This window comes from Magallana gigas, chromosome 2 (genome assembly GCF_963853765.1).
Source record: "Magallana gigas chromosome 2, xbMagGiga1.1, whole genome shotgun sequence".
Classification (NCBI taxonomy): Eukaryota; Metazoa; Mollusca; class Bivalvia; order Ostreida; family Ostreidae; genus Magallana; species Magallana gigas.
In genome coordinates this window covers 31,671,445-31,693,832 of record NC_088854.1, presented here as the reverse complement: position 1 = coordinate 31,693,832, position 22,388 = coordinate 31,671,445, and the positions used below count along the sequence as shown (strand labels likewise).

Sequence of the window (22,388 nt, the reverse complement as noted above, 5' to 3'; positions counted from 1 at the left end):
CTTTAATACATATGTATTCACATATCCAATATAGAGAATTATAACTCAGTATGTGAAATATTGTTCATAAAAGTACAAAAAATATTTGAAGAACTTTTTTAAGGAAGCTTGAAATGAATGAGAAAAAATATTTTTTTCTCTGTAGGATGGATGTTCACCCAATGAACATAGGAGTGGATGGTTACCATAGAAACGCAGACTCACCTGTCTCCGACAATGGTCCAGATTACGCTGGTGAGTCCACTGAGTTGGAGACAGAGGATGAGAACTCTCCGAAAAAGGAGGGAGAAAATGAAGAGCATGATGACGGCGGTAACATGTCAGGTATTGGGCAGATTTCTGTGGAGTGATGATTATTTTCTGCTTGCATCATCAGCTGCTACAGCATGATATAAAAACAGATTTGAAACCCCATAAACGGAATTGTATTCTCAAATACATATTTCACTTTCAAAACATTAATAGTATAAGCAAGCTAGTTTGTAATGCTGAAATTGGCAAGGGTGACTGATGCAAGCAGAAAAGTGTGTATGTGAAAAAGAGTTCTCTAATTGCTAGAGCAGAAATTATCATGTTTGCTAGAATATATGCTTAGCTTTTGAAATGGCAGGAACACTACAGGAAACATTAATTTGTTTGATGAAACTTTCCTTTAAAGATTTTTGATCTTATTATATTAAAAGTTCTATTGCTGTAAAAATTTCTATTGAAGTAAGAATTGAACATTTTTCGAGTTCCTGCTAGTCAATGAGCACATGAATACTGCATGCTTAGCTTGGCATATTTCCTAGCGGTCTTACACATGGTAGATTTAGCTGTAGCCAGCTTTGAGAGTCTGACGTTGTGAAAGCTTTGATTTCTGCCCATACAGAGCCAGACATGTTATTGCGCTGCTTTGAACTGATTAGCAAGCATGTTAGACATGAAAATTGTTGCTTGCTTTCACTGATATTGAGAAAATTGTGCATGTTCAAGTGAATTATCGGATGCATTTAGTACTTTGATGCATAGTTTAAAACTTGATAGAATTTTATGACAATGTATGCATATGTAGAGAAGTTTGATTGGCTGGGTAGATGGGTACTCTTTACTGCTGCCTCACTCTGAATATCAATCTCCTAGCAAAAATAGTAATCAAAACCACTGCTGTACATGATTCTCTAGTATTTCTGCATCTTTCTAGGCATCTTACTTTCTCTCATGAAAATATATTTCCAAGTCAGCTTTCAGGCCTAAATGCTTCCTAATACAACTCTTTTCAAATGCCTAAATAAAATGCTAGCCTTCTAAACACAAAAAAAGTTTTGCAGTGTTTGATGCATTGTGAAGAGATTTTGGATTTTTCTGAAGTGAAAGTTGCTTTAACACTGAAAGTGAAAGTTGGGTTACAACATGACACATTTTTCCCCTGTAGGCGTGGAGACGTGGCCTAGTTACACTGACCAGTGCAACACGGAGGACAGTAGCGAGCATTCCAGTTGTCATAGCGACAGTGATGAAGCATTCCTTAACGAAGCCGACTTTGCCAGCACTGTTGCCAAGGCAGCAGAGATGTCTGGGCTAACGGTGGTCGGATCAACTGTCTCCGATCCCAATGCCGACAAGCAAGGTGTGAAAAAATAATCAAGAAACGTAAAACTTGCGGTGTCACTGATGTTGATTCATTATGAGCATGTGTACACTCATTAGGTATTTAGAAAATAGCTGCAGGTTCTGTAGATTAAGACTCCAGTAGAAAAGTGGTTAATATTTTATTAGAATACACACCAAGTTAATTAGTGCAGTGATATCTGAGCATAGTGTTGTGCAGCAGTATAAACATTTGCCCATTTATTTTGTTATTTGAACAGCAGCAAGTAAAGGAGTACATTACCCAAGCATTTGATTATTTTATCATATAATGCAATTTTTTGTTGTTAGCTTGTTGTTGCTCTGTTGATGGGCTTTATAATGATTTCGCTGTGTTGCTTACAGTGGTGAGGAAACAGCGGCGACACCACCGTGCTCGCCCCACCAGTCCTTACAGCACCGACAGCAACTTCAGCGAGGTTGTGCGCAAACCATATCCAAAGTCACAACGAAAGAAGCAACTTATGGACCAAGGTACATATAGCACCATGTTGATAACAGATTGCAACATTTATAAGAACAGTTGATGACAGATAAAAGAAGAAGCCTTGTTAGTTAATTGATCTGCATTTAATTAATTGTGCTTTAATTTGTTAATTCTTTTCAGGAAAGTGGCCCAATAGGAAAGATTCTCCCACGGGATCGTCCATCCAACAGAACCAGTCAAAATATTCTCAACACGGTGAGTACGATTTGAAGTTCAAAGTGGTTGAGGAACATTAATTAACATATTCAGCAAAACTCTCTCTGAAGGTCTCTTTGGGTTCTTAAAAAACAGCAAAATCAGCACACTTTTAATGTAGAAATGCTCTTCACTTATAGATAGTCATGTACCCTCATACAACAAACCCAACTTCCCTAATGCTGTCCCACAAAAAGCATGCCGACCCAAATTCCAACCTCCGCCCTCTGTCTTAAAATCAGAGGATTCTAAAGACGAGGGGCAAGATAGTGGAATAAACGTAGAGCCCACTTCTAAAGAGGGACTGCGTAAGTTTCTCTTACACTGTCCTCATTGCTATACACTAAAGAACTGCACTCTTTTAAATCTATCACTCCTATTTTCTCTATACTTTAAATTATTATGTACTAACTATTCTAGGCTCGAACATTGCATGCTGAAATTGTCATTAACAATCAAACTTCTGAATTTTTGTGATGACACAAGCTGTTTTTTTTTCCTTGTAGCAGGAACACTGAAAGTTTGAGAATAGCCAGCCCTTAAATCTCTGCCTGTGCTATTGTACTACCCATAATTCCAAAGAGAAGCCTGCTCATCCATTCTGTAGTCCCGTGTGTTGGCTGTTGTTACATAAAGGAGTGCTTTTAGTGCCATAATCTGCTGAAACATAGCTTAATTGTGCATTATTTGCCAACCCTTTTGACTTCTTTCTGGCTGGCGTAATGGACAACAGGAGCAAAGATAGTGATACTGAAGTGACTTAGTAGATTGACTTTATCTACTATGGAAAGATTCCAGTAGACATTGCTTTTATGACTTGTGGTCTGGTGTAGAAATTGGATGACAATCAAATATCCTGTGCTGTTTTTGTGGATAATTTGGACTATGGAACATTAATGGATGTTTTTACTGAAGATGACTGCACAGATCTTAATCAACTCGGTGCTTGTATGAAAAAGCAATATGTTTTTTGTCAGAACTGCTGCTGAAGCAGACCTATATCCAAAACATTGTGATGGTGTTCTGTTCTCTAGGAAATCCATGATCATAAACTGGCAATATTTAGATGTGTATATAATATATGTGTGTTTTCTTCCACCATTATTGCCAATGTGTTCAAACTTTTATCTGACATGTCTGTTGCTGTTGGTAACTGAAGTCATGTGACAAGTGTGCTGTATATTTCTGAAGGTGTCGTACGTCTGCCTCCAAAGGACGATGTGCTTGTCTTTGATCAACATCTCTCATCTGCTAGAAAATAACTGAAACCCAGAAGCATCTTCCTCCATATTGCTAAAACATGAACAAAACTGATGTAGAATATATAGTACAAGATATATATACTGTATTGCATACAAAACCACCTATGATAAACCAAAAATATCTGCTATGTACATGAATTGATATTTTACACAAATTGCTTTGTATTTTTATTGCTTAAAAACCAATGATACTTCATTGCATGTTTTTTGGTTTTCTTTTAATTATTTAATTCATGTAGCAGTCAGATAAATGCTGATGGATGTGAAAATCTGTATGATTCACTCTTGACTGACTGTCCAGAATATGTACATGCATGTATTTATATTATATGTTATGATGAGTGAATGAAATGGGATTGAGAGAATTATAATTAAAAGCTGTGATTAGTATGTAGGCTTTGTAAGAAAGTGTGCATATTTGAGAGAGAGAGAGAGAGAGAGAGAGAGAGAGAGAGAAACCCACATCCTTTATATGCATAATTTTCTGTTCTTGTGATATTCTCTTTTGTTTATTTCTTTAACCGAGTTATCTTTATTTTCTTAAGATGCTTATACCTGTATATCAATCACAGAATATTCCATATATAGGAAGTTTAGACACCCTCATTTAATTAATGTTTTTGGTTAACCGATTCCAATAAAATTTTGTTATATCTTGGTCAGTTGTTTCGGGTGTAACTGTAGAGAAGTCTTGACTGTAAATAGTTATAAATCCTGTAAAAGTATACAGGGATTGGATAGGAAATCCAGATACCTTCCTGATCTTGATATTCTAGTCTATGTGTGTGCATCAGCATAATGTTTTATATGTTGTCTGTGTCATTGCTATTTTGTAGAGAGAATTTGTAAGAGTTGTCTTTCCTTGCCTGTGCAATAACAGCGCTTGTTGAGTTAACACATTGAAAGAAAGAAGGGTGGGGTGGGAGAGGGGGTGGGGGTGGTTGGGGGCTACTCCAGTGTGCTAAATTAACATTAGATTAATATTTTATCAAAAGTTGTATTATTAAAAAACTTGTCATTTTCTGAAATATCCAGTATGTGTTATTTAAACTGCATCCTTATGATTACATTGTTGAATTATCAATTTTGTTTAATATATTTACAAATATATTTGCTGCACCATTGGGGATGTACACACATTAAGCACAGGAAAGCAGTGTCATGTGATATTTTGTGAAATCCTATCAGTATGTAAATACCTTCAATCATGAATGTTTTCATGCAATAAATCATGAAATACTGAAATGGTGTTCCGTTCAATTGTTTGAGTTATTTCCCTTTGACTGAATAAAGGGTAAAGAATGCATATATATATATATATATATATATATATATATATATATATATATATATATATATGTATATGCACTCTGAAGTTTCTGACCCAAAATCAGCATAATTGACACAGTAGATAATTGAGCATGTTTCACCACACAAGTGTGATTTATATGTTAGATGTCATCAGATTTTGTCAAACTTGAGGATTTCTCTCAGTGTTCAACAGCTTTGTGAATATTTCTTTCTCTTTAATGGTTTAAATTTTACACTTGCATCAATATTTTTAAAAAACTGTTTGAAGTTATATTAACCTCTGCCCCTGCTTAAATATTGATATAGTTGAAACTTTTTCAAAAATCTTGCTATGGTTCAAGGAGAATTGAAAGCAATGCAGAACCAAAAATATTGAAATATTTCAACTGCATTTGCATAATTTTATTTCTGATTAGGACTTTAAAATAAAAAAAAAAAAGATCAGTTTATTACATAAATATTTTATTGATGTAATTAACAAACAGTTCAAATGAAATGGTGTATTTCATAAGGTGTTGTTTTTCTACTAATAAACTACTGAAAACAATCTTGGAATGAACAGAGTAATCACAATTGTATAACAACAAAACAATGAACATATATATAGGTTTTAGAAATAACTTGCCCATAATCATATAAATGGTTGCCTGCACATAAAATTAAATTTATAGTTGAGAAATCGTACAAATAATCATTTAGATAAGACAGTATTAAGCAAATATAAGTATTAACTTCAAAACAATGAACAAAAGCATAAAACTGCAGTAGTTTATAAAATGGAAAATGTGAAATATACATGTCAGATTATAAACTACACATTCTAAATAAAATCATAGAGAAGACAAAATTGACTGAACAGAAAAGGGAAGACCTATAATTAATATTCTCGCTTTGATACAACATGCATCCATACTTCAAAGAAAGACTAATAATCATGAACCAGTCATTTGACAAGAAATTACATATGTATATAGCACCAAAACAATGGAACCTGTACAAAAATTGACTGTAAATCACTACTGCCTCGACATCTTCTGTATAAAAACCTCAACAATGTCATATTTTCATTTTAAAAAAAAGAAAATTATCATTAGAAACCATCTTGATTAACAAGTAACAAAAACATGTTCTAGAACATGTTTAAAACAATTTTATATTGGTCTATATATATAACAAATTGTATAGAACACATGCATGTAGAATGTGAAAAAAAAATCCACTTGTTTTCAAGGAGGCTGGATGGTGAAGAAATTAACCAGTTCATCTACCTAAAATCTAAAGATATGATTTGTTAATTAAGCTATAAACTATTATTAAGTAAAGAAAAAACATTTATTTTATTTTTAAAATTTTTCCTACAGAGCTCTTCTTTTAAAAGAAATCAAAACAGTCAAAAAAAATGGCTGCGACCATCGAGCCTTCTTAAAAGACCTTAAAATGCAATGTCATCACCTATTCAACTGAATCCATTAAAAAGACAGATATATATCATTGAGCAATATTATTTGAACAGTGTCTGTATGAGTGTAAAATCTTAAGAGGCACTCTGTTCTGGAAGAAAATCAGGAGAACAATTAATGAACAAGGCATATATATATTAAATAATTAAAAGGCCTGAAGGTAATAATTGTTGCCAGAGTTAAATACATGTACAACGCCTTTACCACCCAAACAACCATGTGCATGGCCATTTTGTTATTAGATATAATATACATATGCCAGAAAAGGAATTTATTAAAATTTTGATGATGTAAGGCACATAAAATCATTCGATTGATCATCAAATTTAAAACTGACAAATTTGTGTAGAAAATAAAAAAAAAATTGACTTCCTACAATGTAGATCAACAAATAATTGTACATATTCAGATTTTGGCTTTCACATTTCAGCATCTTTAGAGTGTCTTTGTTTACAGTTCAATAAACCACTACAGTATGTGTAATTCTGAACATGCATGGGACCAATTTAAAAAAAAGAAAGAAATTTTACATATGAACAGAAAATATTGGTTTAAATGCACTGTATATAAAATGGCATTTTAAATTAGCATCAAAGAACAAAGTTGTTTACATGGAAATGCACATTGACTTATCAATATTGCTGGTTGAACATTGGTTATAAAAATATAGAGAACATTTAACACTTGTCATGAAAATAAATATATTATAGATAAAAAAAAAAAACACATCAGGAATGTAAAAATGCCAACAGTCACACAACAATGGAAAGACTTTCTACAGTAGCTACAAAAGATATCATCCAATATTAAGTAAATACTAAAAAAAATCAATAAAATCCTATATTTCATTTCAGTAAAAAATATTTTATCAACATGCACATTACATTTTATCAATCAGCGCAATCACATATTTTATACAAATGAAACACATATATCAAGTTCAAAATCAATTTTAATAGTATATGTACTGAAAGAGGAAAGAAAGCAAACTGAAAGCTTCATATCAAATAATTTCAACAATCATTGCAAAACACATTTTAACTTTCAAAAAGATAAAGATATTATTGTATTTTAAAAATATTTAAGTATACATGTACCTGATGCCTTTATTTGTAAAAAAAAAAAATTAAAATTAAAAATCAACATATTTCATTTGAACACTGTAACCAAACAGCAACTTTCTTGTACACACACACCACTTGTCCATCTTTTCATCATTAATTCATCAATTTCTCTGTACTTCTTCAAAAATTGTAAATATTTTTGCTTCTCTATCAATACATTCATTTCATATTCATAAATCAGATCAATTTGTTAATTGTTATTAACTTCCTGTCACATAAGGTGTCTGTAGATAATGTTTGTTTCAACAAGTCCTTGGCAGAAACTTTCACTTTCACTTTGATATCTACTTTTACTTTCGGTTTGGTTAGACATCCGTCTCATAGTAATGCTTCTGTCGGGTGCTTCCTTTCTTTATGCTCTGTGACATGACCTCCATCCTCAGTTTGTTCAGTTCTCTCTCTTTGTTCTAAAAAAAAGTATAAGTTTTTGATTACTGGGTAATTACATGCATTTCATGAATTTTATTTCATACATTTCAAAGTTACATGTGTAGAGATGGTACCCAATTACATTGTAGTACCCATTTCCAATCATAGGCAAGTTTGAGTAATATGCCATCTATTTGGATTGTCTGTTACAATAGCACAGACAAAAAAAATCAAAGATTCATTTTCTGTGAAAGGTGGTTTAAACATTGCACATATGATACCCATACAAAATAAAAGATATGTTTAGAACTAATTAATCTATGAAAAACAGGTACACGATGATGTAATATTATAACCATTGGTTGCATTTTACCAGTAGGAAAATCTTCCAATTTATCTTGCAAGATTGTGATTAAAAGCCCATAATGTAACTAACAAGAAGTCGTTACTATCCTGTAAAATGTAATATCATAACAAATGCCTGTAACTTAATTACTTGCACACTGTAATATTGTAAAAACAGTCTGTAACATATCTGTATATCATGATAATGTAACTATTATATGTAACTTTCCCATACATTGTAATAATGTAATAACAACCTGTAACTTACCCTCATCTCCTTTTGGAGCCACTGGGTGCTCTCCTGTAATTCTTGTCGTACTTCTTGTAAAATTGACTCCTTCAGCTGCAAATAAGAACAACTCACTTAAAGATCTGACAACTAAGGCAGAAATTCCCTTTGATAAGAGAGATAATTCTCACAGTGTAGAAATTAAACTATATCCAGTTAATCAGAAAGTCCCAGCTGTCAAATGTTTTGTTGATAAAACATGTACTAAAATTTAGATCTTTAATGATGATCACAAAGGCAAAAACATTGTGTAATTGTCCAGAAGTATATGACGCAGCTAAGATCAATATATACCGGTAGTCTAAAAGTGCACATATACAGACATATCCTGATAGTATTTCACTATATACAGTGTAATGGTATGTAAATTACAAAATGACAGTGAGCAGTAGACAAAACTCACAAAATCATGGTAATGATATTAGTTGTAGAGTCTTATACATTAATTAATATGATAAACTGATTACAGTTTAATTTTTTTCAAAGAGGGAATGCATAGATTTTAAATTGGGTTTATGAATATGATTACAAAAACATATCTGTTTATGTTAATTAATACACACTTATTTGAAGGAATTGTAGATGAAATATTATACTGTTGAAGTGGTACCTGTTCACCAACATGTTATTTCATTGGGATCACCATTAATATGTTATCTACAAACATTGGGAGGACTGAGTTTTCCTCTATGTAATTCTTAATATGCTTTTAAACACCATCAAAAGTACAGGGTATATACATGTATATAAAAGATTAAATTACTTTTACAATGCATATAAATACATTACTGAATAAATTGTAAAGAACAAAATCATTTACCATCATATTTTGTAATCTGAGAAGATGCAGAAAAAACAAAAAATAAAGAATTTTTCAACAGTTTCCATGTTTTTTATAATTTTCATTGTTGAAGACATTTGGCGGATCAGTGATTAAAAAGTATCTAAAAGATCTTATAAAATCTACTCCTGGTGAATTTAAATACAATGTATCAAAAATAACTTTCATGAACATCAAAAAAAATTCCCCCTAAAAAATATCATTTAGCTGAATAAAAATTACAAATGTTTAATATCTAACTGAAAAAAAAGTTCAATTATTCTTTGAATGATTGTTTTTCAATCACTCAAAAATAAAAACATCTCCTTCCATGAATACAGAAATGTGCATGTACTGAATCAAATGCACAAAGCTGGCCACAAACACTTACATCTGAGAGGCTCTCCTGAATGGAATCGTCCCCATACAGCGACTGGAGCCCGGATATTGACCCCTCGGAGGGCCAGTGTCCAGAGGTCGTTTCCATGGCCGCGATCTCGTCGTCCTTGTTCTGGGACATCTGGTGTTGGAAGAACTGTTCCTTGATCAACTCTGTCATCTATGGAAGAAAAAAAACAAAACTCAGATTTGTTAATCAATCTCTCTATTTCAACTTTAATCCAGTTTTCCCATGATAAACTTTTAATTTTATTTTTGATTTTGGAAAAAATTATGCAAAGCTCAATTTTTCAGCAGGAGTTATTTCAGGAGGACTTCAAAATTACAGTACAAAACAATTTTAAAAAATTGCTGATCAGTACAAAATTATCATAATATGTTTTGATCAGCTGTTTTATATTAGCTTAAAATTACATTGTATTTATCACCTTCCTTGTCCATAGCTATTACAGTGTTTCTGTTCACCAATCATATAGTCAAACCACACCAAATAAACCCCTATACACATACATGTATACCAGTAAAATGTACCACTAAACACATCTCAGGGAAGCCACAATTAGTCAGGCAAGTATAATTTCAGAGTGATGTTGGTAAAGAGCTGATATAATTGTCTCCCTTAAAAAATTGTTACTTTTACAAGCATAGAAACTGGTCATTAAATAATGGGGCTAGAGACATTGTGTACCTTGTGGATGATTTCCAGGGCCAGTAGAGGGTTAAAGTTGTCGTTGCCCATCACCAGTCCCCCGAGACGATTGGCAATCAGCTGTTCCATCTCGTTTATCTCACGCCGGACCTCCTTCCAAAGGGACTGAAACTCCTCCAATTCCTCCCTGTGCGATAGATTTATACATGCATAATTGAAGGATATTACTGGTAACCCAATTTGCTTTATCAAATGAAACTCCCAATTACGATAGAAGTTTCTTCATACAGAAATGTCAAGCAAAAGATGTTTGGGAAGAATATTCCACAGGTTGTTCAGTAATTGTCTTACAAACATAAATTTTTTCATAGCTGATTTATCTGTTATCAAAAGCTTGCAAGCAGGCTTGGGGCGAATTACATTGTAAAGTAATGCATTACATTACCATTACTTCATGAATTTGGGCATTAAATTACTTACCATTACTTGATTTTCTTGAAGTAATGCATTACATTACCATTACATGAGTAAAGTAATGCGTTACCATTACCATTACTTTCTTTTTAAAAAGTAAAGCTAATAAAGAGTGTTTGCAAATGTTTCAAATATAAAACACTCTTTAACATATATCTACAGGTTCATGTTCAGTATCAGGTTCAAATTCAATGACTATATATACAAGAGTCATTCTTTATTTGCTCAATATATATCATCTTGTGGCATTATGAACAACATATTACATATTAAGTAAAAAGATATTTATAGACATTTGGCATGATACTATATGTCAGATATGATATAGAGACTCAGAATTCATGCATAATAGAAAACAATTTATGGAATACTGTTGCCGTTATTAAAGCACTAAATAGAGATACTTCCCCAGATTACACAAATCTTTATAATTTTGGACACTTAATTGTATTAATTTATAAACAGAGGGTTTTTCACAGTTATATTTCTTAATATATTTTAATCGGATTTCTTTATGCTGAGGACACTTTAAGACAAAAGATTGCTGTTGCACTTTATGATCAAAGTTTCAAAGGTTTCATCTTTTAACTGCATCCTATTAGTTTGAAAATCTTCCCAGCTATACTAAATAAACGTTCTACAGGAGCAGTGGAAGCTGGGACTGAAAGATTGTTTGACAATCTTTATCTTAAAATATTATTAGTTGCAAAAATAGAAAAAATACATTAATCTTGTATTTTCTATCAGTCCAAACTAATGTACTTATATACAACAGAGAGAGAGAGAGAGAGAGAGAGAGAGAGAGAGAGAGAGAGAGAGTAAGTAAGTAAAATTATTTTCAAATGGGTTATAATATTGGAAGTGATTTTGATTTTTATCATGGATGGACAGTGCATTCATTTTGCCCTTAAAGGTGCATGTCTGTCCTCTATTCTATTGGGACATGGCGTAGGGAAGGGGATTGGGGTGTTTAGCAGTTCTTATAACAATGGATTGTTTTGATACTTAGGTTATCCTGGGGGCACAGTGTGTTGTTGACACATCTTTATTGAAGTGCAAACTAATTGGAGTAAATTGTTCAAATGATTTAAAACTCTAAATAACAACACTCATAAACGTGTTATGAAACTGTGTTGTTATATCTAGTAATATGAACAATTCAAAAATGAATTTTTATAAATCTTTTTTAATAATACATCTAAAACATTTTTATTTCAAGAATTATTTCTTTCTTCTTTATGATAAACTAATTTATATTCAATTTCAGCTATTCATCACATTTTTTTAAGTGAACATGCATAAATAAGCATAGTAATGCAAAGTAATGCCATGTAATGCCAGCATTACACTAAATTTTGGAAAGTAATGAATTACATTACCATTACATGTAATGCTAATTTTGTGGCATTACACATTACTAGCATTACTTTGAAAACATGTAATGCATTGCAATGCATTACCATTACATTTAGCATTATCCCAAGCCTGCTTGCAAGACACAATTATATTTAAACCTTAAGAAACACATGTATTAAAATCCTTTATTTTCTTGCTGTTATAACTGCAAAGATTTTTCCATAAGTCGTTGATTAAAATCAACTTTTTCAACAATAATCAACCACACAATATAACCCCAGAATTCCCCGTCTTTTGTATATGGTTACCATGGCTACTACTGACCTCTCCTCCTCTGTTAACTCTTTGTCAGCCAGCTCACTGTTGACCTGGAAGGTCGTCTCCATGGCTTGAAGTTCTCGTTTGTACTTTTGTAGAGCATACTGCAGCAACTTGGATTCTTCTTCTAAATACTGAAATACCAAAATTCAAATACATGTTTTAAAAACACATTATACTTTGCCCTCACACCATGAGAAAGTAACTAGAGGTACTGTGAGCAAGCTCACAATTGATACCCCCCGCTAAGAAAATCATAACTCATGTATTTTTTCTATTATAGAAAACATTGGATGAATCTATTTCACTGTCCATTTTCTATACATAACAACTGCTCTATTCTTTAATAAAACTGTTAATGCTAATATGAGTACACAAACCAATTTCTATTCTTTAAATTCCATTTTAGTTCCAAGTTAACTGTTAATGCATGAGGACATTTGCATCCTTATGTTAACAAACATGACTCGAATCAAACAAAATTCCACATGTCAAGCAGCCATTTAATATAAACATTTTGAATTATAAGTATACTGAGCCCGATTTTTTTTAAAAACAATGACCTTGATCTTCCTCAATTGACCTTGGGTCAAGGTCATGACACACCTTCAGACTATAAGCAATCTTGATGTGAATTAAGAACTTCCAATATGTGTCCATTAAAAAGGTATGGACAGGACATGAATTTTGTACTTTTACTGCCAGTGACCTTGGCCTTGCCCAAATGACCTTGGGTCAAGGTCATGACACACTCTTAGGTCATAAGCAATCTTTGTGTGAAGTAAGAACTTCCAATGTTTCTCCATAAGAAAGATATGGACCGGACACAAATTTTGATTTTTTTTCTGCCAGTGACCTTGACTTTGCCCAAATGACCTTGGGTCAAGGTCATGACACACCCTAACGTGATAAGCAATCTTTGTGTGAAGTAAGAACTTCCAATGTTTCTCCATTAAAAAGATATGGACCGGACACGAATTTTGAACTTTTTCTGCCACTGACCTTGACCATGCCCGAATGACCTTTGGTCAAGGTCATGACGCACCCTTAGGTCATAAGCAATATTTGTGTGAAGTAAGAACTTCCAATGTTTCTCCATTAAAAAGATATGAACCGGACACGAATTTTGAACTTTTTCTGCCAGTGACCTTGACCTTGCCCGAATGATCTTGGGTCAAGGTCATGACACACCCTTATGTCATAAGCAATATTTGTGTGAAGTAAGAGCTTCCAATGTTTCTCCATTAAAAAGATATGGACCGGACACGAATTTTGAACTTTTTCTGCCAGTGACCTTGACCATGCCCAAATGACCTCGGGTCAAGGTCATGACACACCCTTAGGTCATAAGCAATATTTGTGTGAAGTAAAAACTTCCAATGTTTCTCCATAAGAAAGATATGGACCGGACACGAATTGAACAGACAGACGGACGGACGGACGGACGGACGGACGGACAGACGGACGGACGGACAAGGTGATTCCTATATACCCCCCCAAACTTCGTTTGCGGGGGGTATAACAACCATTTTAACTCTTGAATTGCTATTACATTGTATATTCAATTATTCTTCTTCTAAATACTGAAATACCAAAATTCAAATACATGTTTTAAAAACACATTATACTTTGCCCTCACACCATGAGAAAGTAACAACCATTTTAACTCTTGAATTGCTATTACATTGTATATTCAATTATTTTTTTTTTGTGCTCCAATTTTCTTACAATGCACTTATAGCATATTTTACCGTAATTAAAACAACACAGTTTCATTGCTGACTGCAGAGTCAGCAGATTCTATATGGGGATACTATCTGGGAATCAGAATCTGTATTATTCTTTTCTGAAACTGCACTCAATTTTTCAACATGGTGTGCACTCTGCCCATTTAATTAAAAATGTGCATTAGAGTCAGAGGAGTCTCAGAATAGGAGATTTTGGAATACAATGTGTCCATGAATTCTAACATCTATTGTACGAACATGTAAATAAGCGATAAAAATTATTCATAACAACCAAACAAAATGATTCTATGTATAACCAGTGCTACAGACTATATCGATGTGCACCTGAGGACAATGGATGATGTTTATTGTTACCCGTTCCTACCTGTTGCCTGTCCATATGAGGTAAGGATTTAAGGTTCGGTCTGTATTTGCTAGGAGTATATCCTGTGACCTGGAAGAGAGGATGAACACAGGTCAGGCACACATTAAAGGTTTTAATAATATTTCACATAACTGAGTGTAGAATCAATCTGAAAATTTGAATACAATGCCAGTATATCTTGTATACTTGTATAAATCTTGTTTAATACAAAGAAATCACGTGTGTTTTTGGTTAGGCTCAAGAGATAAAGTCACAGCTGAAACTCATCAAAAGAAAGTGAATTTTCCTTGTGTGCACCTAATTGAATTGATATTCTTTCCTCATTCTATCTTCCACCCCCGTTCCCTTAATTCTTTTAAAATCTAAAGACTCTTAAGATACCAGGGTATTTACTTTTATATATACATTTTTTTTATTTTTGTATGGGTCAAAGAAAAGGACATCATCTCAAGCCACTGCCCAGAGTCCACATAGCCCTCACCCACCCGTGACATTAGATCGGAGGGGATCATACACATCGGTGGTGGTTTGCAACGATTAGGAAATGTCAGATTGTGCATGTTAACTCACATTTCAGCATGTTCTTACTTCCAAGTATAATATATCTATAAGTCATAGGTTATCAATGGAACATGATAGATTAGATTTGTAACACCAGTACTTGTCTAAGGTATGCAAGGTTATCAAAGTATTATCACTCACAAACAATATTAAATTTTCTATTTTTTTTAGAATGTGATACATTTCATTAATTTGATACAAAAGAATCAACTTGTGAAGCATCCCCTCAAGACAGGAATTGTTTTTTTTCCAATGTGTTGTAACATACTAACGGTAATTTACACACAAAAGTAGCTGACCAGTTGCATTCAGGATAATAAAATTCAATTTCACAATTCTCACCTTGAAAGACATTGGTTTGTTCACAAGCCTCAGCAGCTTGACGTATTCAACATGTTCATCTTTTAGACTGGAATAACTGTCTGTATTTGAAACGAATGAACACTCACTCTCATGATCGAAGGAACTACTCATTTCACTGTCTGTTTTGTCCACCGAGTGCTCACTAAAGCTTCCATTATGACCATTCTCCCTCAGTGGGCCCCGGTTATAAAGTTTTCTCTTGGAATACCTATGCCCTGTGGAATCGCTATGTCTGCTAGTTTGTTTATGGGGGGACACTATGCTGGGAGTAGATGCCCACTTGGGATTCAGGTGGGATCGGATGGGTTTCCCTCTGGTGGGATCAGCCTGAATTTTCTCTGGCTGAATCTGAGAATGTGAGGAGCCTGCAGTTCGAACATCGGTGTGGGAAGCAGACGACACTGCTTGACTAGAGATTCCAATGTTTTTATATAAATGCGACACAACACTTGAAGTGGAATTCCCTTGATTGTTCAACCAGTCCTTCGGTAGCTCAATCGTCAACACAACAGATTTTTCATTGCCTCCTTCCTCAGCAGACGACGCTGTGTCCTCTCTCTGATGCAGATGATAAGTAATTGATGGAGCCATTGGCTCAATGCCAGAATCCACTGATTGATGGATGGGTTCCGTTTCCACAGCTATGTCCACTTTTTCCACTTTGGTTTTGGTCTTATCCTTTGAGATGGGAGTTTTCCTTTGACTAGATTGTTGATTGTGGCTGTCTATGACTGTGACATTACTCCTGGAGGTCTGGTCACTCTCTGCACTACTCCCCAGACTGGACACCTACAAAAGTCGTCATACAATATTATACAGACTATCTATGATGTCAGTTCGACACATTCTACAAGCTTAGTATCTGAACAGATGAAAAGATTTTTTTTTTTAAATCATTTTATGTTAACATGAAATACTAGCAAGACACTTTGGGTGGGGCTATAACCTATATGTATCATAAATGTTAAAGATGTGAAATAATTTCAAAACTGACAGCAAAGTGGCAAGTGTTCCCCTTGTACAATTTGTCCAATTTTAAAAGATGAATATCTACAATGTTACTCAGAGATTGATACAGTGTATTACATATATGAGGGGTTTGTTAAATGGGTATAAGAATAGACTTGCTCAGGTAAGCTAAATCTCTACCCACCCTGTCTTCAGCATCCCTCGCCTGGTGGTCGGTGATTGTGTCCCCCTCAGCAAAGCCGCTGCTGTCCGATTGGATACTCTCCATTCGACCCATGCCACCTGTTACAACATAGTCCAACTTATTAAATCTCACCCTAGAAGTCAACACTACACAGACCCTTTGCAGATATTAAGAATGACAATCTACCGTAAACACACCTCTATCATAAAAGTAGGTTCAATCTTTCAGATTTATTGCTGCTAAATGGAAAATGAATTTTTCCTTATTACTCAGGTACACATGTGCTGATCTTGGATTTCACCTGAGCTGTGAACTGGAGTTCACATATTTACCTTTGTAAGGGGGGTTAAGGGTCACCTGTTAAGTGTCCCTATAGGGCTATATACTGGACAATGTTCATTTACAAGTGTATGTATTCTGAAAATATTAGCTAGGTAAGGATATACGTTTGTAATTTTTTATTTGTTTCCTTATTTTAACATTAACAATACTAAAAAGGTTATCAATTCTAATTAACCCAAGACTTATAGAAACCTCCCTCAGACAGACAATATTTATTTTACACAAATAAAAAAACAGTTGTACTTTTACAAAACCTTCAACCTTAAAAACTCATTTTTATCACCATTACATAAAAGTGCTGAAAAAAGCAGTCTGGACGTTCTAGCTTTCTTTCATCTCTCCGTCGATGAGAAAAATCTGGCCCCCTTAGGCCCTTAAAGCTGCACTGTGTACCAGTAACTGTTGGCCATCAGCATCCCTCCCCCACAGTTACACAGTAAATTTATGATTTGGGGGGGCTAAATTTATCCTGATTTCTTCCAAAATTACACTTCCAAGCAAATCAGGCTCAATTTAGAACAGGAGCCTGTAGCAAATGCATAATTCATTGACTGTATAAAGTTTTTAACCTGCCGCAGCCAACCTTGGTTTTCTTACCTAGGGTTTCTTTGTCGCTGACCGGGAATGAACCAGCATTCAACATCAGCTACAAACAGATCAGGTGAACAACTTATTAGTTAAAAATTGTAATACATGTATTTTTTTTATCATGTGACTACATCTAAAAAAAATTTCATTTTTATCTATATATACATAATTCATTTAAGTTTCATCCTTTTTATCTTTCAGAATTCAGGTATCATATTCTTCTATCTTTCAACATTAAAGCCAACAACTTCTCTCATTTTAATGTGAAGGTTTTTAATAAATGTGCACTTCTCATCAAAAATGCTGATAGTCAGCTTTTTTTTTTGTTTCCTTTCTATATCAGGTCAAAAACCTTGTCAACTAGGTCAAATGGCTGATCAAACGAGAAGTTTACAACTTAATGCACTGATATAAGGCGATATGTAATCAACATTTTGCTTGTGATCAAATTAGAGGAAAAACACTATGACTACATGATCAAAAACAGCAGGTCGACATGTCCTCTGACTAAAAGATGGGACCAAAGGAGTAATGGCTTCTGCTGATAGCATCAGATTTATTGGAGGGGAAAATAAGGTCGACCTACATAAAACACTTCTGAAGAAGGCAGTGAATTATAAACTACTGATAGTCTAATACATTAACCAACAAAATGAATAAGATGCAACATCTTCATATTGAATGCTGAGTAACCATGAATTGATTTGAACCTGATTTTCAATTTTACATCCAATTTTTCTAATATGTTTATGTTCCTTGCTAAACATTTTTCAGGAAAAACAAATTTCCCTACAAACAAATTGTAAACTATTTCATAAACATGCATAAATATTAATATCTATATTATGAATGACCTTCAGTGACTTTTACCCTTGCAAGTTTGATCTTTAAGTTTGAATTGCAATTGGGGATATTTTTCATGCTTACCTCAGGTATCTTCAGATCACTAAATGATACATGACTTCTTGGCCCTGGGAATTTAGACAGTGCAGACTTTTCTCCTTCTTCCGTCGGAAACACTGAATCCACCTGGTCGTCATGAGCATCTAAACTCTCGGCCTTCAGGGTACATGAAGAGGACGTTTTCGTTCGGAATTCCTTCGCTGTGAGGGTGCTTTCTAAACTTGACTGTTTTGAAAGGGGAGGTGAGGTCACTTCGTAATCATCGTCCAAGTCATGCGATGCCATCGATTTCTGCACCAGACTTTTCCTCATTTCCTGCAGTTTCTGCAGGCCAGCCGAATAAGCAGCAGATCTAAATCCGGTGGTTGGAACTGACTCACTGTTCATCACTTGCGTGGGTTTAATTTCGTCACTCACTTGCCTTGACACTTGCTTGTCTATTAATTCATCCTTTTTAGGGCTCTTTAAGGTCGTTGAAATGTCCCCCAGACTTACAGCTGGTCGCACCATATCCCAGTCGTCGTTGTTCTGAACGGCCAACCTTCCCATCTCAAGCCTCTTGTCCATAGAATCCTCGCGGCCTTCCGTGCTTTCGAAAGAGTCTGAGTATTCCATGCTTGTGACGCTGCGGAACAAAGAACTATCTCGACTATCCCTGCATGGCGATTTCTCCTCTGATAAGTTGCTCTCGTCCGATTCCAGGATTTGCGTAGAAAAATTCCTTGACCGCATTTGATGAAACTTTTTCCGTCTCTCTGATGCATCCAGAGACTGTGACCTGTTGATTCTGCTTTGGGATGGCGACGCTGTGTTTTCATTTTTCGGCGTCTTTTTGTCATGACGTTTGTAAAATCCTTGTTTGTCCAAGAATTCACGATTTTTCGGATTCTGAAGCACACTATCATCACTTTGTCGCGAATCAAAACTGGAATTTCGGGATGGATTTTGACTTTGGTTAATTGCATTCAGAAATTTCATGCCATTCATAACAGAAGCAAGCACATTACCTAGTTGAGGGTGACCTACAATGAACAAAACAGACAAAAATTCTAAATGAAACAAAAAACAACTACACTAATTTCAACAAAATACACTACAAAAACTAGGAATATAAATAGATATATGAAACAATTATATATGATATGTTTTTTTTTTCAAAACATGCAAAATTAATTACAACAGCTATTAAAAAAATATATAAAAAATAAAACAAAAAATCTATTGAATAACTATATACATCCAGCAAACATGTATATTTCATAATACTAATTAATTAATACAGGATTACCATATTTCATAAGCATAATTTCGTCCATTATTTAACAACTGCACACTGGTGGCACACAGAGAGCTTATAAAAACATTCGCGCCTGCATGCAGTGAACTTTTCCATTTTATGACCTGCTACATTTTCTCCCTGTTAGCAGATAGAGGGGGGCGCTGCACAATTAATCAGGTCGGCTTAATAGTCCCATCTCAGCTGTCTCCTAAGGACATGGGGATATTTATAGAACAATTAATTATATTTACCACATTTCCACCTTTCTTTTAAAAAGTTTTACCTTACGGACCAATGGCTGAAGCTAGAGTACATTTTCGTAAATATTAAAACGCTGCATGTTTTGTGGTGTATGGCTTAATATTTCTGTTAATTAGCCCAGCTTGATTAATTAATTAAAAAGTTCACAGAAAATTTCAGCTTAAAACTTAAACTGTGGTTATGTTGTTGAGATGAGAAACACTAAAACAAGAATGCACTGTTAATGGAGTCGAAACGTTTAAACAACGGCCTTCAAACTAGTTCTCCATATGACCTAGCTGGCTCTTATCACTTCCTGAGAGTGCAGTTTTTATCCCCTGGTCTACAACTTGACTGCAGGTGTCTTCATAAAAAGACTTGCATGGACATCATTATTGTAAAGAACTTGATAACAAACAAAAACTGTTTCCTTACAAACTTGGGACATTATGGAATTGCAAGATAAACTTCACTATGTGAGAAACAATTGTTTCATCAATAATCAATAAAATTGAAAACTGTCGCCCCTCCTACCACCCCCCCCCCCCCAAAAAAAAAAATCACATAAAACCCTTTCTCATATACATGTACCAAATTAATGCTCCTTAAATTGTTAAATAAAATAGTAACAGTAATAGTCATCTTTGATTCTACAGATGTTTTTGTTATTTTCATCTATTAATTAACAGTACATCTGGTTTTACTAGTAATTTTACAGATACTTACTTCAATCTTTTAAACATGTATTTGCAATATTTAATTTATTTCATTTCTCCTTATTTTTTCTGAATTTTTGTATGTTTATTAACTAAAATAATCTTATTTATGATAATTTATCTTAATCTCATCATTTACCTGGTACAGTATATTAAAGTGGTTCTTAATCAGGCAATATTTGTATGATGATCACCATGATAAAAATACATTTCAAATAATACATTGATTAAAGCATTTCCTACCAGCAAATAGATCAAAAAGTTATTTACAAATCATTATTTAGCCACTTATTTCTTGATATACTCAGGCTTATGCAAGAAAAAATTGGTTAACCAAACATGTCTCGAGACATGAAGTATTGTATTACTCTAACTTCCTGGAGCCATGGGAGTTGAGACTTATTTAATACTTGACATATTTCTGTACCTACACATGCCTTTAATACGAGGAAGGGAGCCCATATTTGTCAAACGATAAGAGGAATAAATTTTGCTTAACTATCACAATAATGGCCGATTATAATTAGGTATGCAGATATTGTTTCTTAAACTTTCATTAACACAGCAAATTGATGATTAAATTAGCCTTATATGACCTGCTCAGAAAGACTCAGCTGCCTGTGTGATATATTCATATTGAAATCAAAAGGGAAGAAAAATAATATACAAGCATGCTGATTGACAAAACATGAAGAGTCGTTAATGAGGAATATATTTTGCTGAACTAGCTACAACGTACAACAACAACAGAAATCCCCCGGCCCCTTAATTCAAAAATTTTTATCATCCAATTATCAAAACACACTATTTTTCCAGCAATAATTTCTCCTTTGGAATTTATCAGCAAAAAGTTCAAATATATTAAACTCAAAAGATATGCACTTTCCAATACAAAAAAACATTTCAAAATAAGAAACACATGATGAAAGAACTTGTTACCTTGAAGCTGGGCTAAAAATTGAAGATCCCTGTCCATATTGAATCACCTAATACAACAACAGCTAACTCACTTATCAGTCAGTTACTCAGATATTATTAAAAATTAATCGTGAAATAATAAAATATTTTGTTGACACATTAAAATGACTTCGACGTTTTTATAATCCCACGCTACTCCATTGAGACTAGCCGCTTCCGATTTTTCTGCCATTTAGCTACGACACGGCAACAGTGTAATGTACGTCTCTCGATCTAATTTGTATTTCAAGTAAAGTGCACTTATGCAAATAAGGTAAAACCCCAAACATGATTGTCAGCCATTATAGAACAATAAAGCAATAAAAAAATCCAGATGTAATCGAGAACGGACTGTGCAGTTCAGTTCATACAGCACTGCCAGCATGTTTTACTACAGTCAAACATTGTGCAATCTCAGTGACATGTTACTAACACCCTCATAAAATACTTTTTAAAATTTCACTGGGGAGAGGGGAGGTGTTTAAATAATTTTCAATTTCTGCTGAAATAAATGAGCAATTAAAAAAAAAAATTTACGTTTTAAAGTTATTTCATATTACTTAATTAGTTTAAAACACCAAAGATCACTGAAATATTCAAAACTCACTTAGCAGTTGGAATTTGATCATTAAACATCTAAATATCGAGATCGAGAAGTAACTCTTCCTTAATGTAACAGGATGTTTT

At 33.9% G+C, this 22,388-nt stretch overlaps 2 protein-coding genes across 17 annotated transcripts in view; one reads left to right on the top strand and one right to left on the bottom strand.

Annotated features, from left to right (window-relative positions):
• Nucleotides 1-4,818, top strand: part of LOC105317899 (roundabout homolog 2) — a 79,879-nt gene extending 75,061 nt beyond the window's left edge. For 10 of the 15 annotated variants that reach the window (XM_066076159.1, XM_066076160.1, XM_066076165.1 and 7 more), the window contains 6 exons: nucleotides 146-324; nucleotides 1,415-1,609; nucleotides 1,975-2,103; nucleotides 2,237-2,311; nucleotides 2,452-2,619; nucleotides 2,818-4,818. In XM_066076159.1, coding sequence (XP_065932231.1) covers nucleotides 146-324; nucleotides 1,415-1,609; nucleotides 1,975-2,103; nucleotides 2,237-2,311; nucleotides 2,452-2,619; nucleotides 2,818-2,837 — 766 coding nt within the window. In that variant the 3' untranslated portion in view covers nucleotides 2,838-4,818. The remainder of the gene's footprint in view (nucleotides 1-145; nucleotides 325-1,414; nucleotides 1,610-1,974; nucleotides 2,104-2,236; nucleotides 2,312-2,451; nucleotides 2,620-2,817) is intronic. The other 5 variants (XM_066076166.1, XM_066076172.1, XM_066076170.1 and 2 more) reach the window with 5 other exon arrangements.
• Nucleotides 4,819-5,329: 511 nt separating this feature from the next.
• LOC105317898 (uro-adherence factor A) overlaps nucleotides 5,330-22,388 on the bottom strand; it is a 37,980-nt gene continuing 20,921 nt past the window's right edge. For both annotated transcript variants that reach the window (XM_066076156.1, XM_066076157.1), the window contains 10 exons: nucleotides 18,534-19,531; nucleotides 17,616-17,664; nucleotides 16,677-16,774; nucleotides 15,503-16,312; nucleotides 14,600-14,668; nucleotides 12,494-12,621; nucleotides 10,379-10,526; nucleotides 9,683-9,850; nucleotides 8,451-8,525; nucleotides 5,330-7,875 (listed from right to left, as the gene is read on the bottom strand). In XM_066076156.1, the coding sequence (XP_065932228.1) occupies nucleotides 7,774-7,875; nucleotides 8,451-8,525; nucleotides 9,683-9,850; nucleotides 10,379-10,526; nucleotides 12,494-12,621; nucleotides 14,600-14,668; nucleotides 15,503-16,312; nucleotides 16,677-16,774; nucleotides 17,616-17,664; nucleotides 18,534-19,531 (2,645 nt within the window). In that variant the 3' untranslated portion in view covers nucleotides 5,330-7,773. The remainder of the gene's footprint in view (nucleotides 7,876-8,450; nucleotides 8,526-9,682; nucleotides 9,851-10,378; nucleotides 10,527-12,493; nucleotides 12,622-14,599; nucleotides 14,669-15,502; nucleotides 16,313-16,676; nucleotides 16,775-17,615; nucleotides 17,665-18,533; nucleotides 19,532-22,388) is intronic.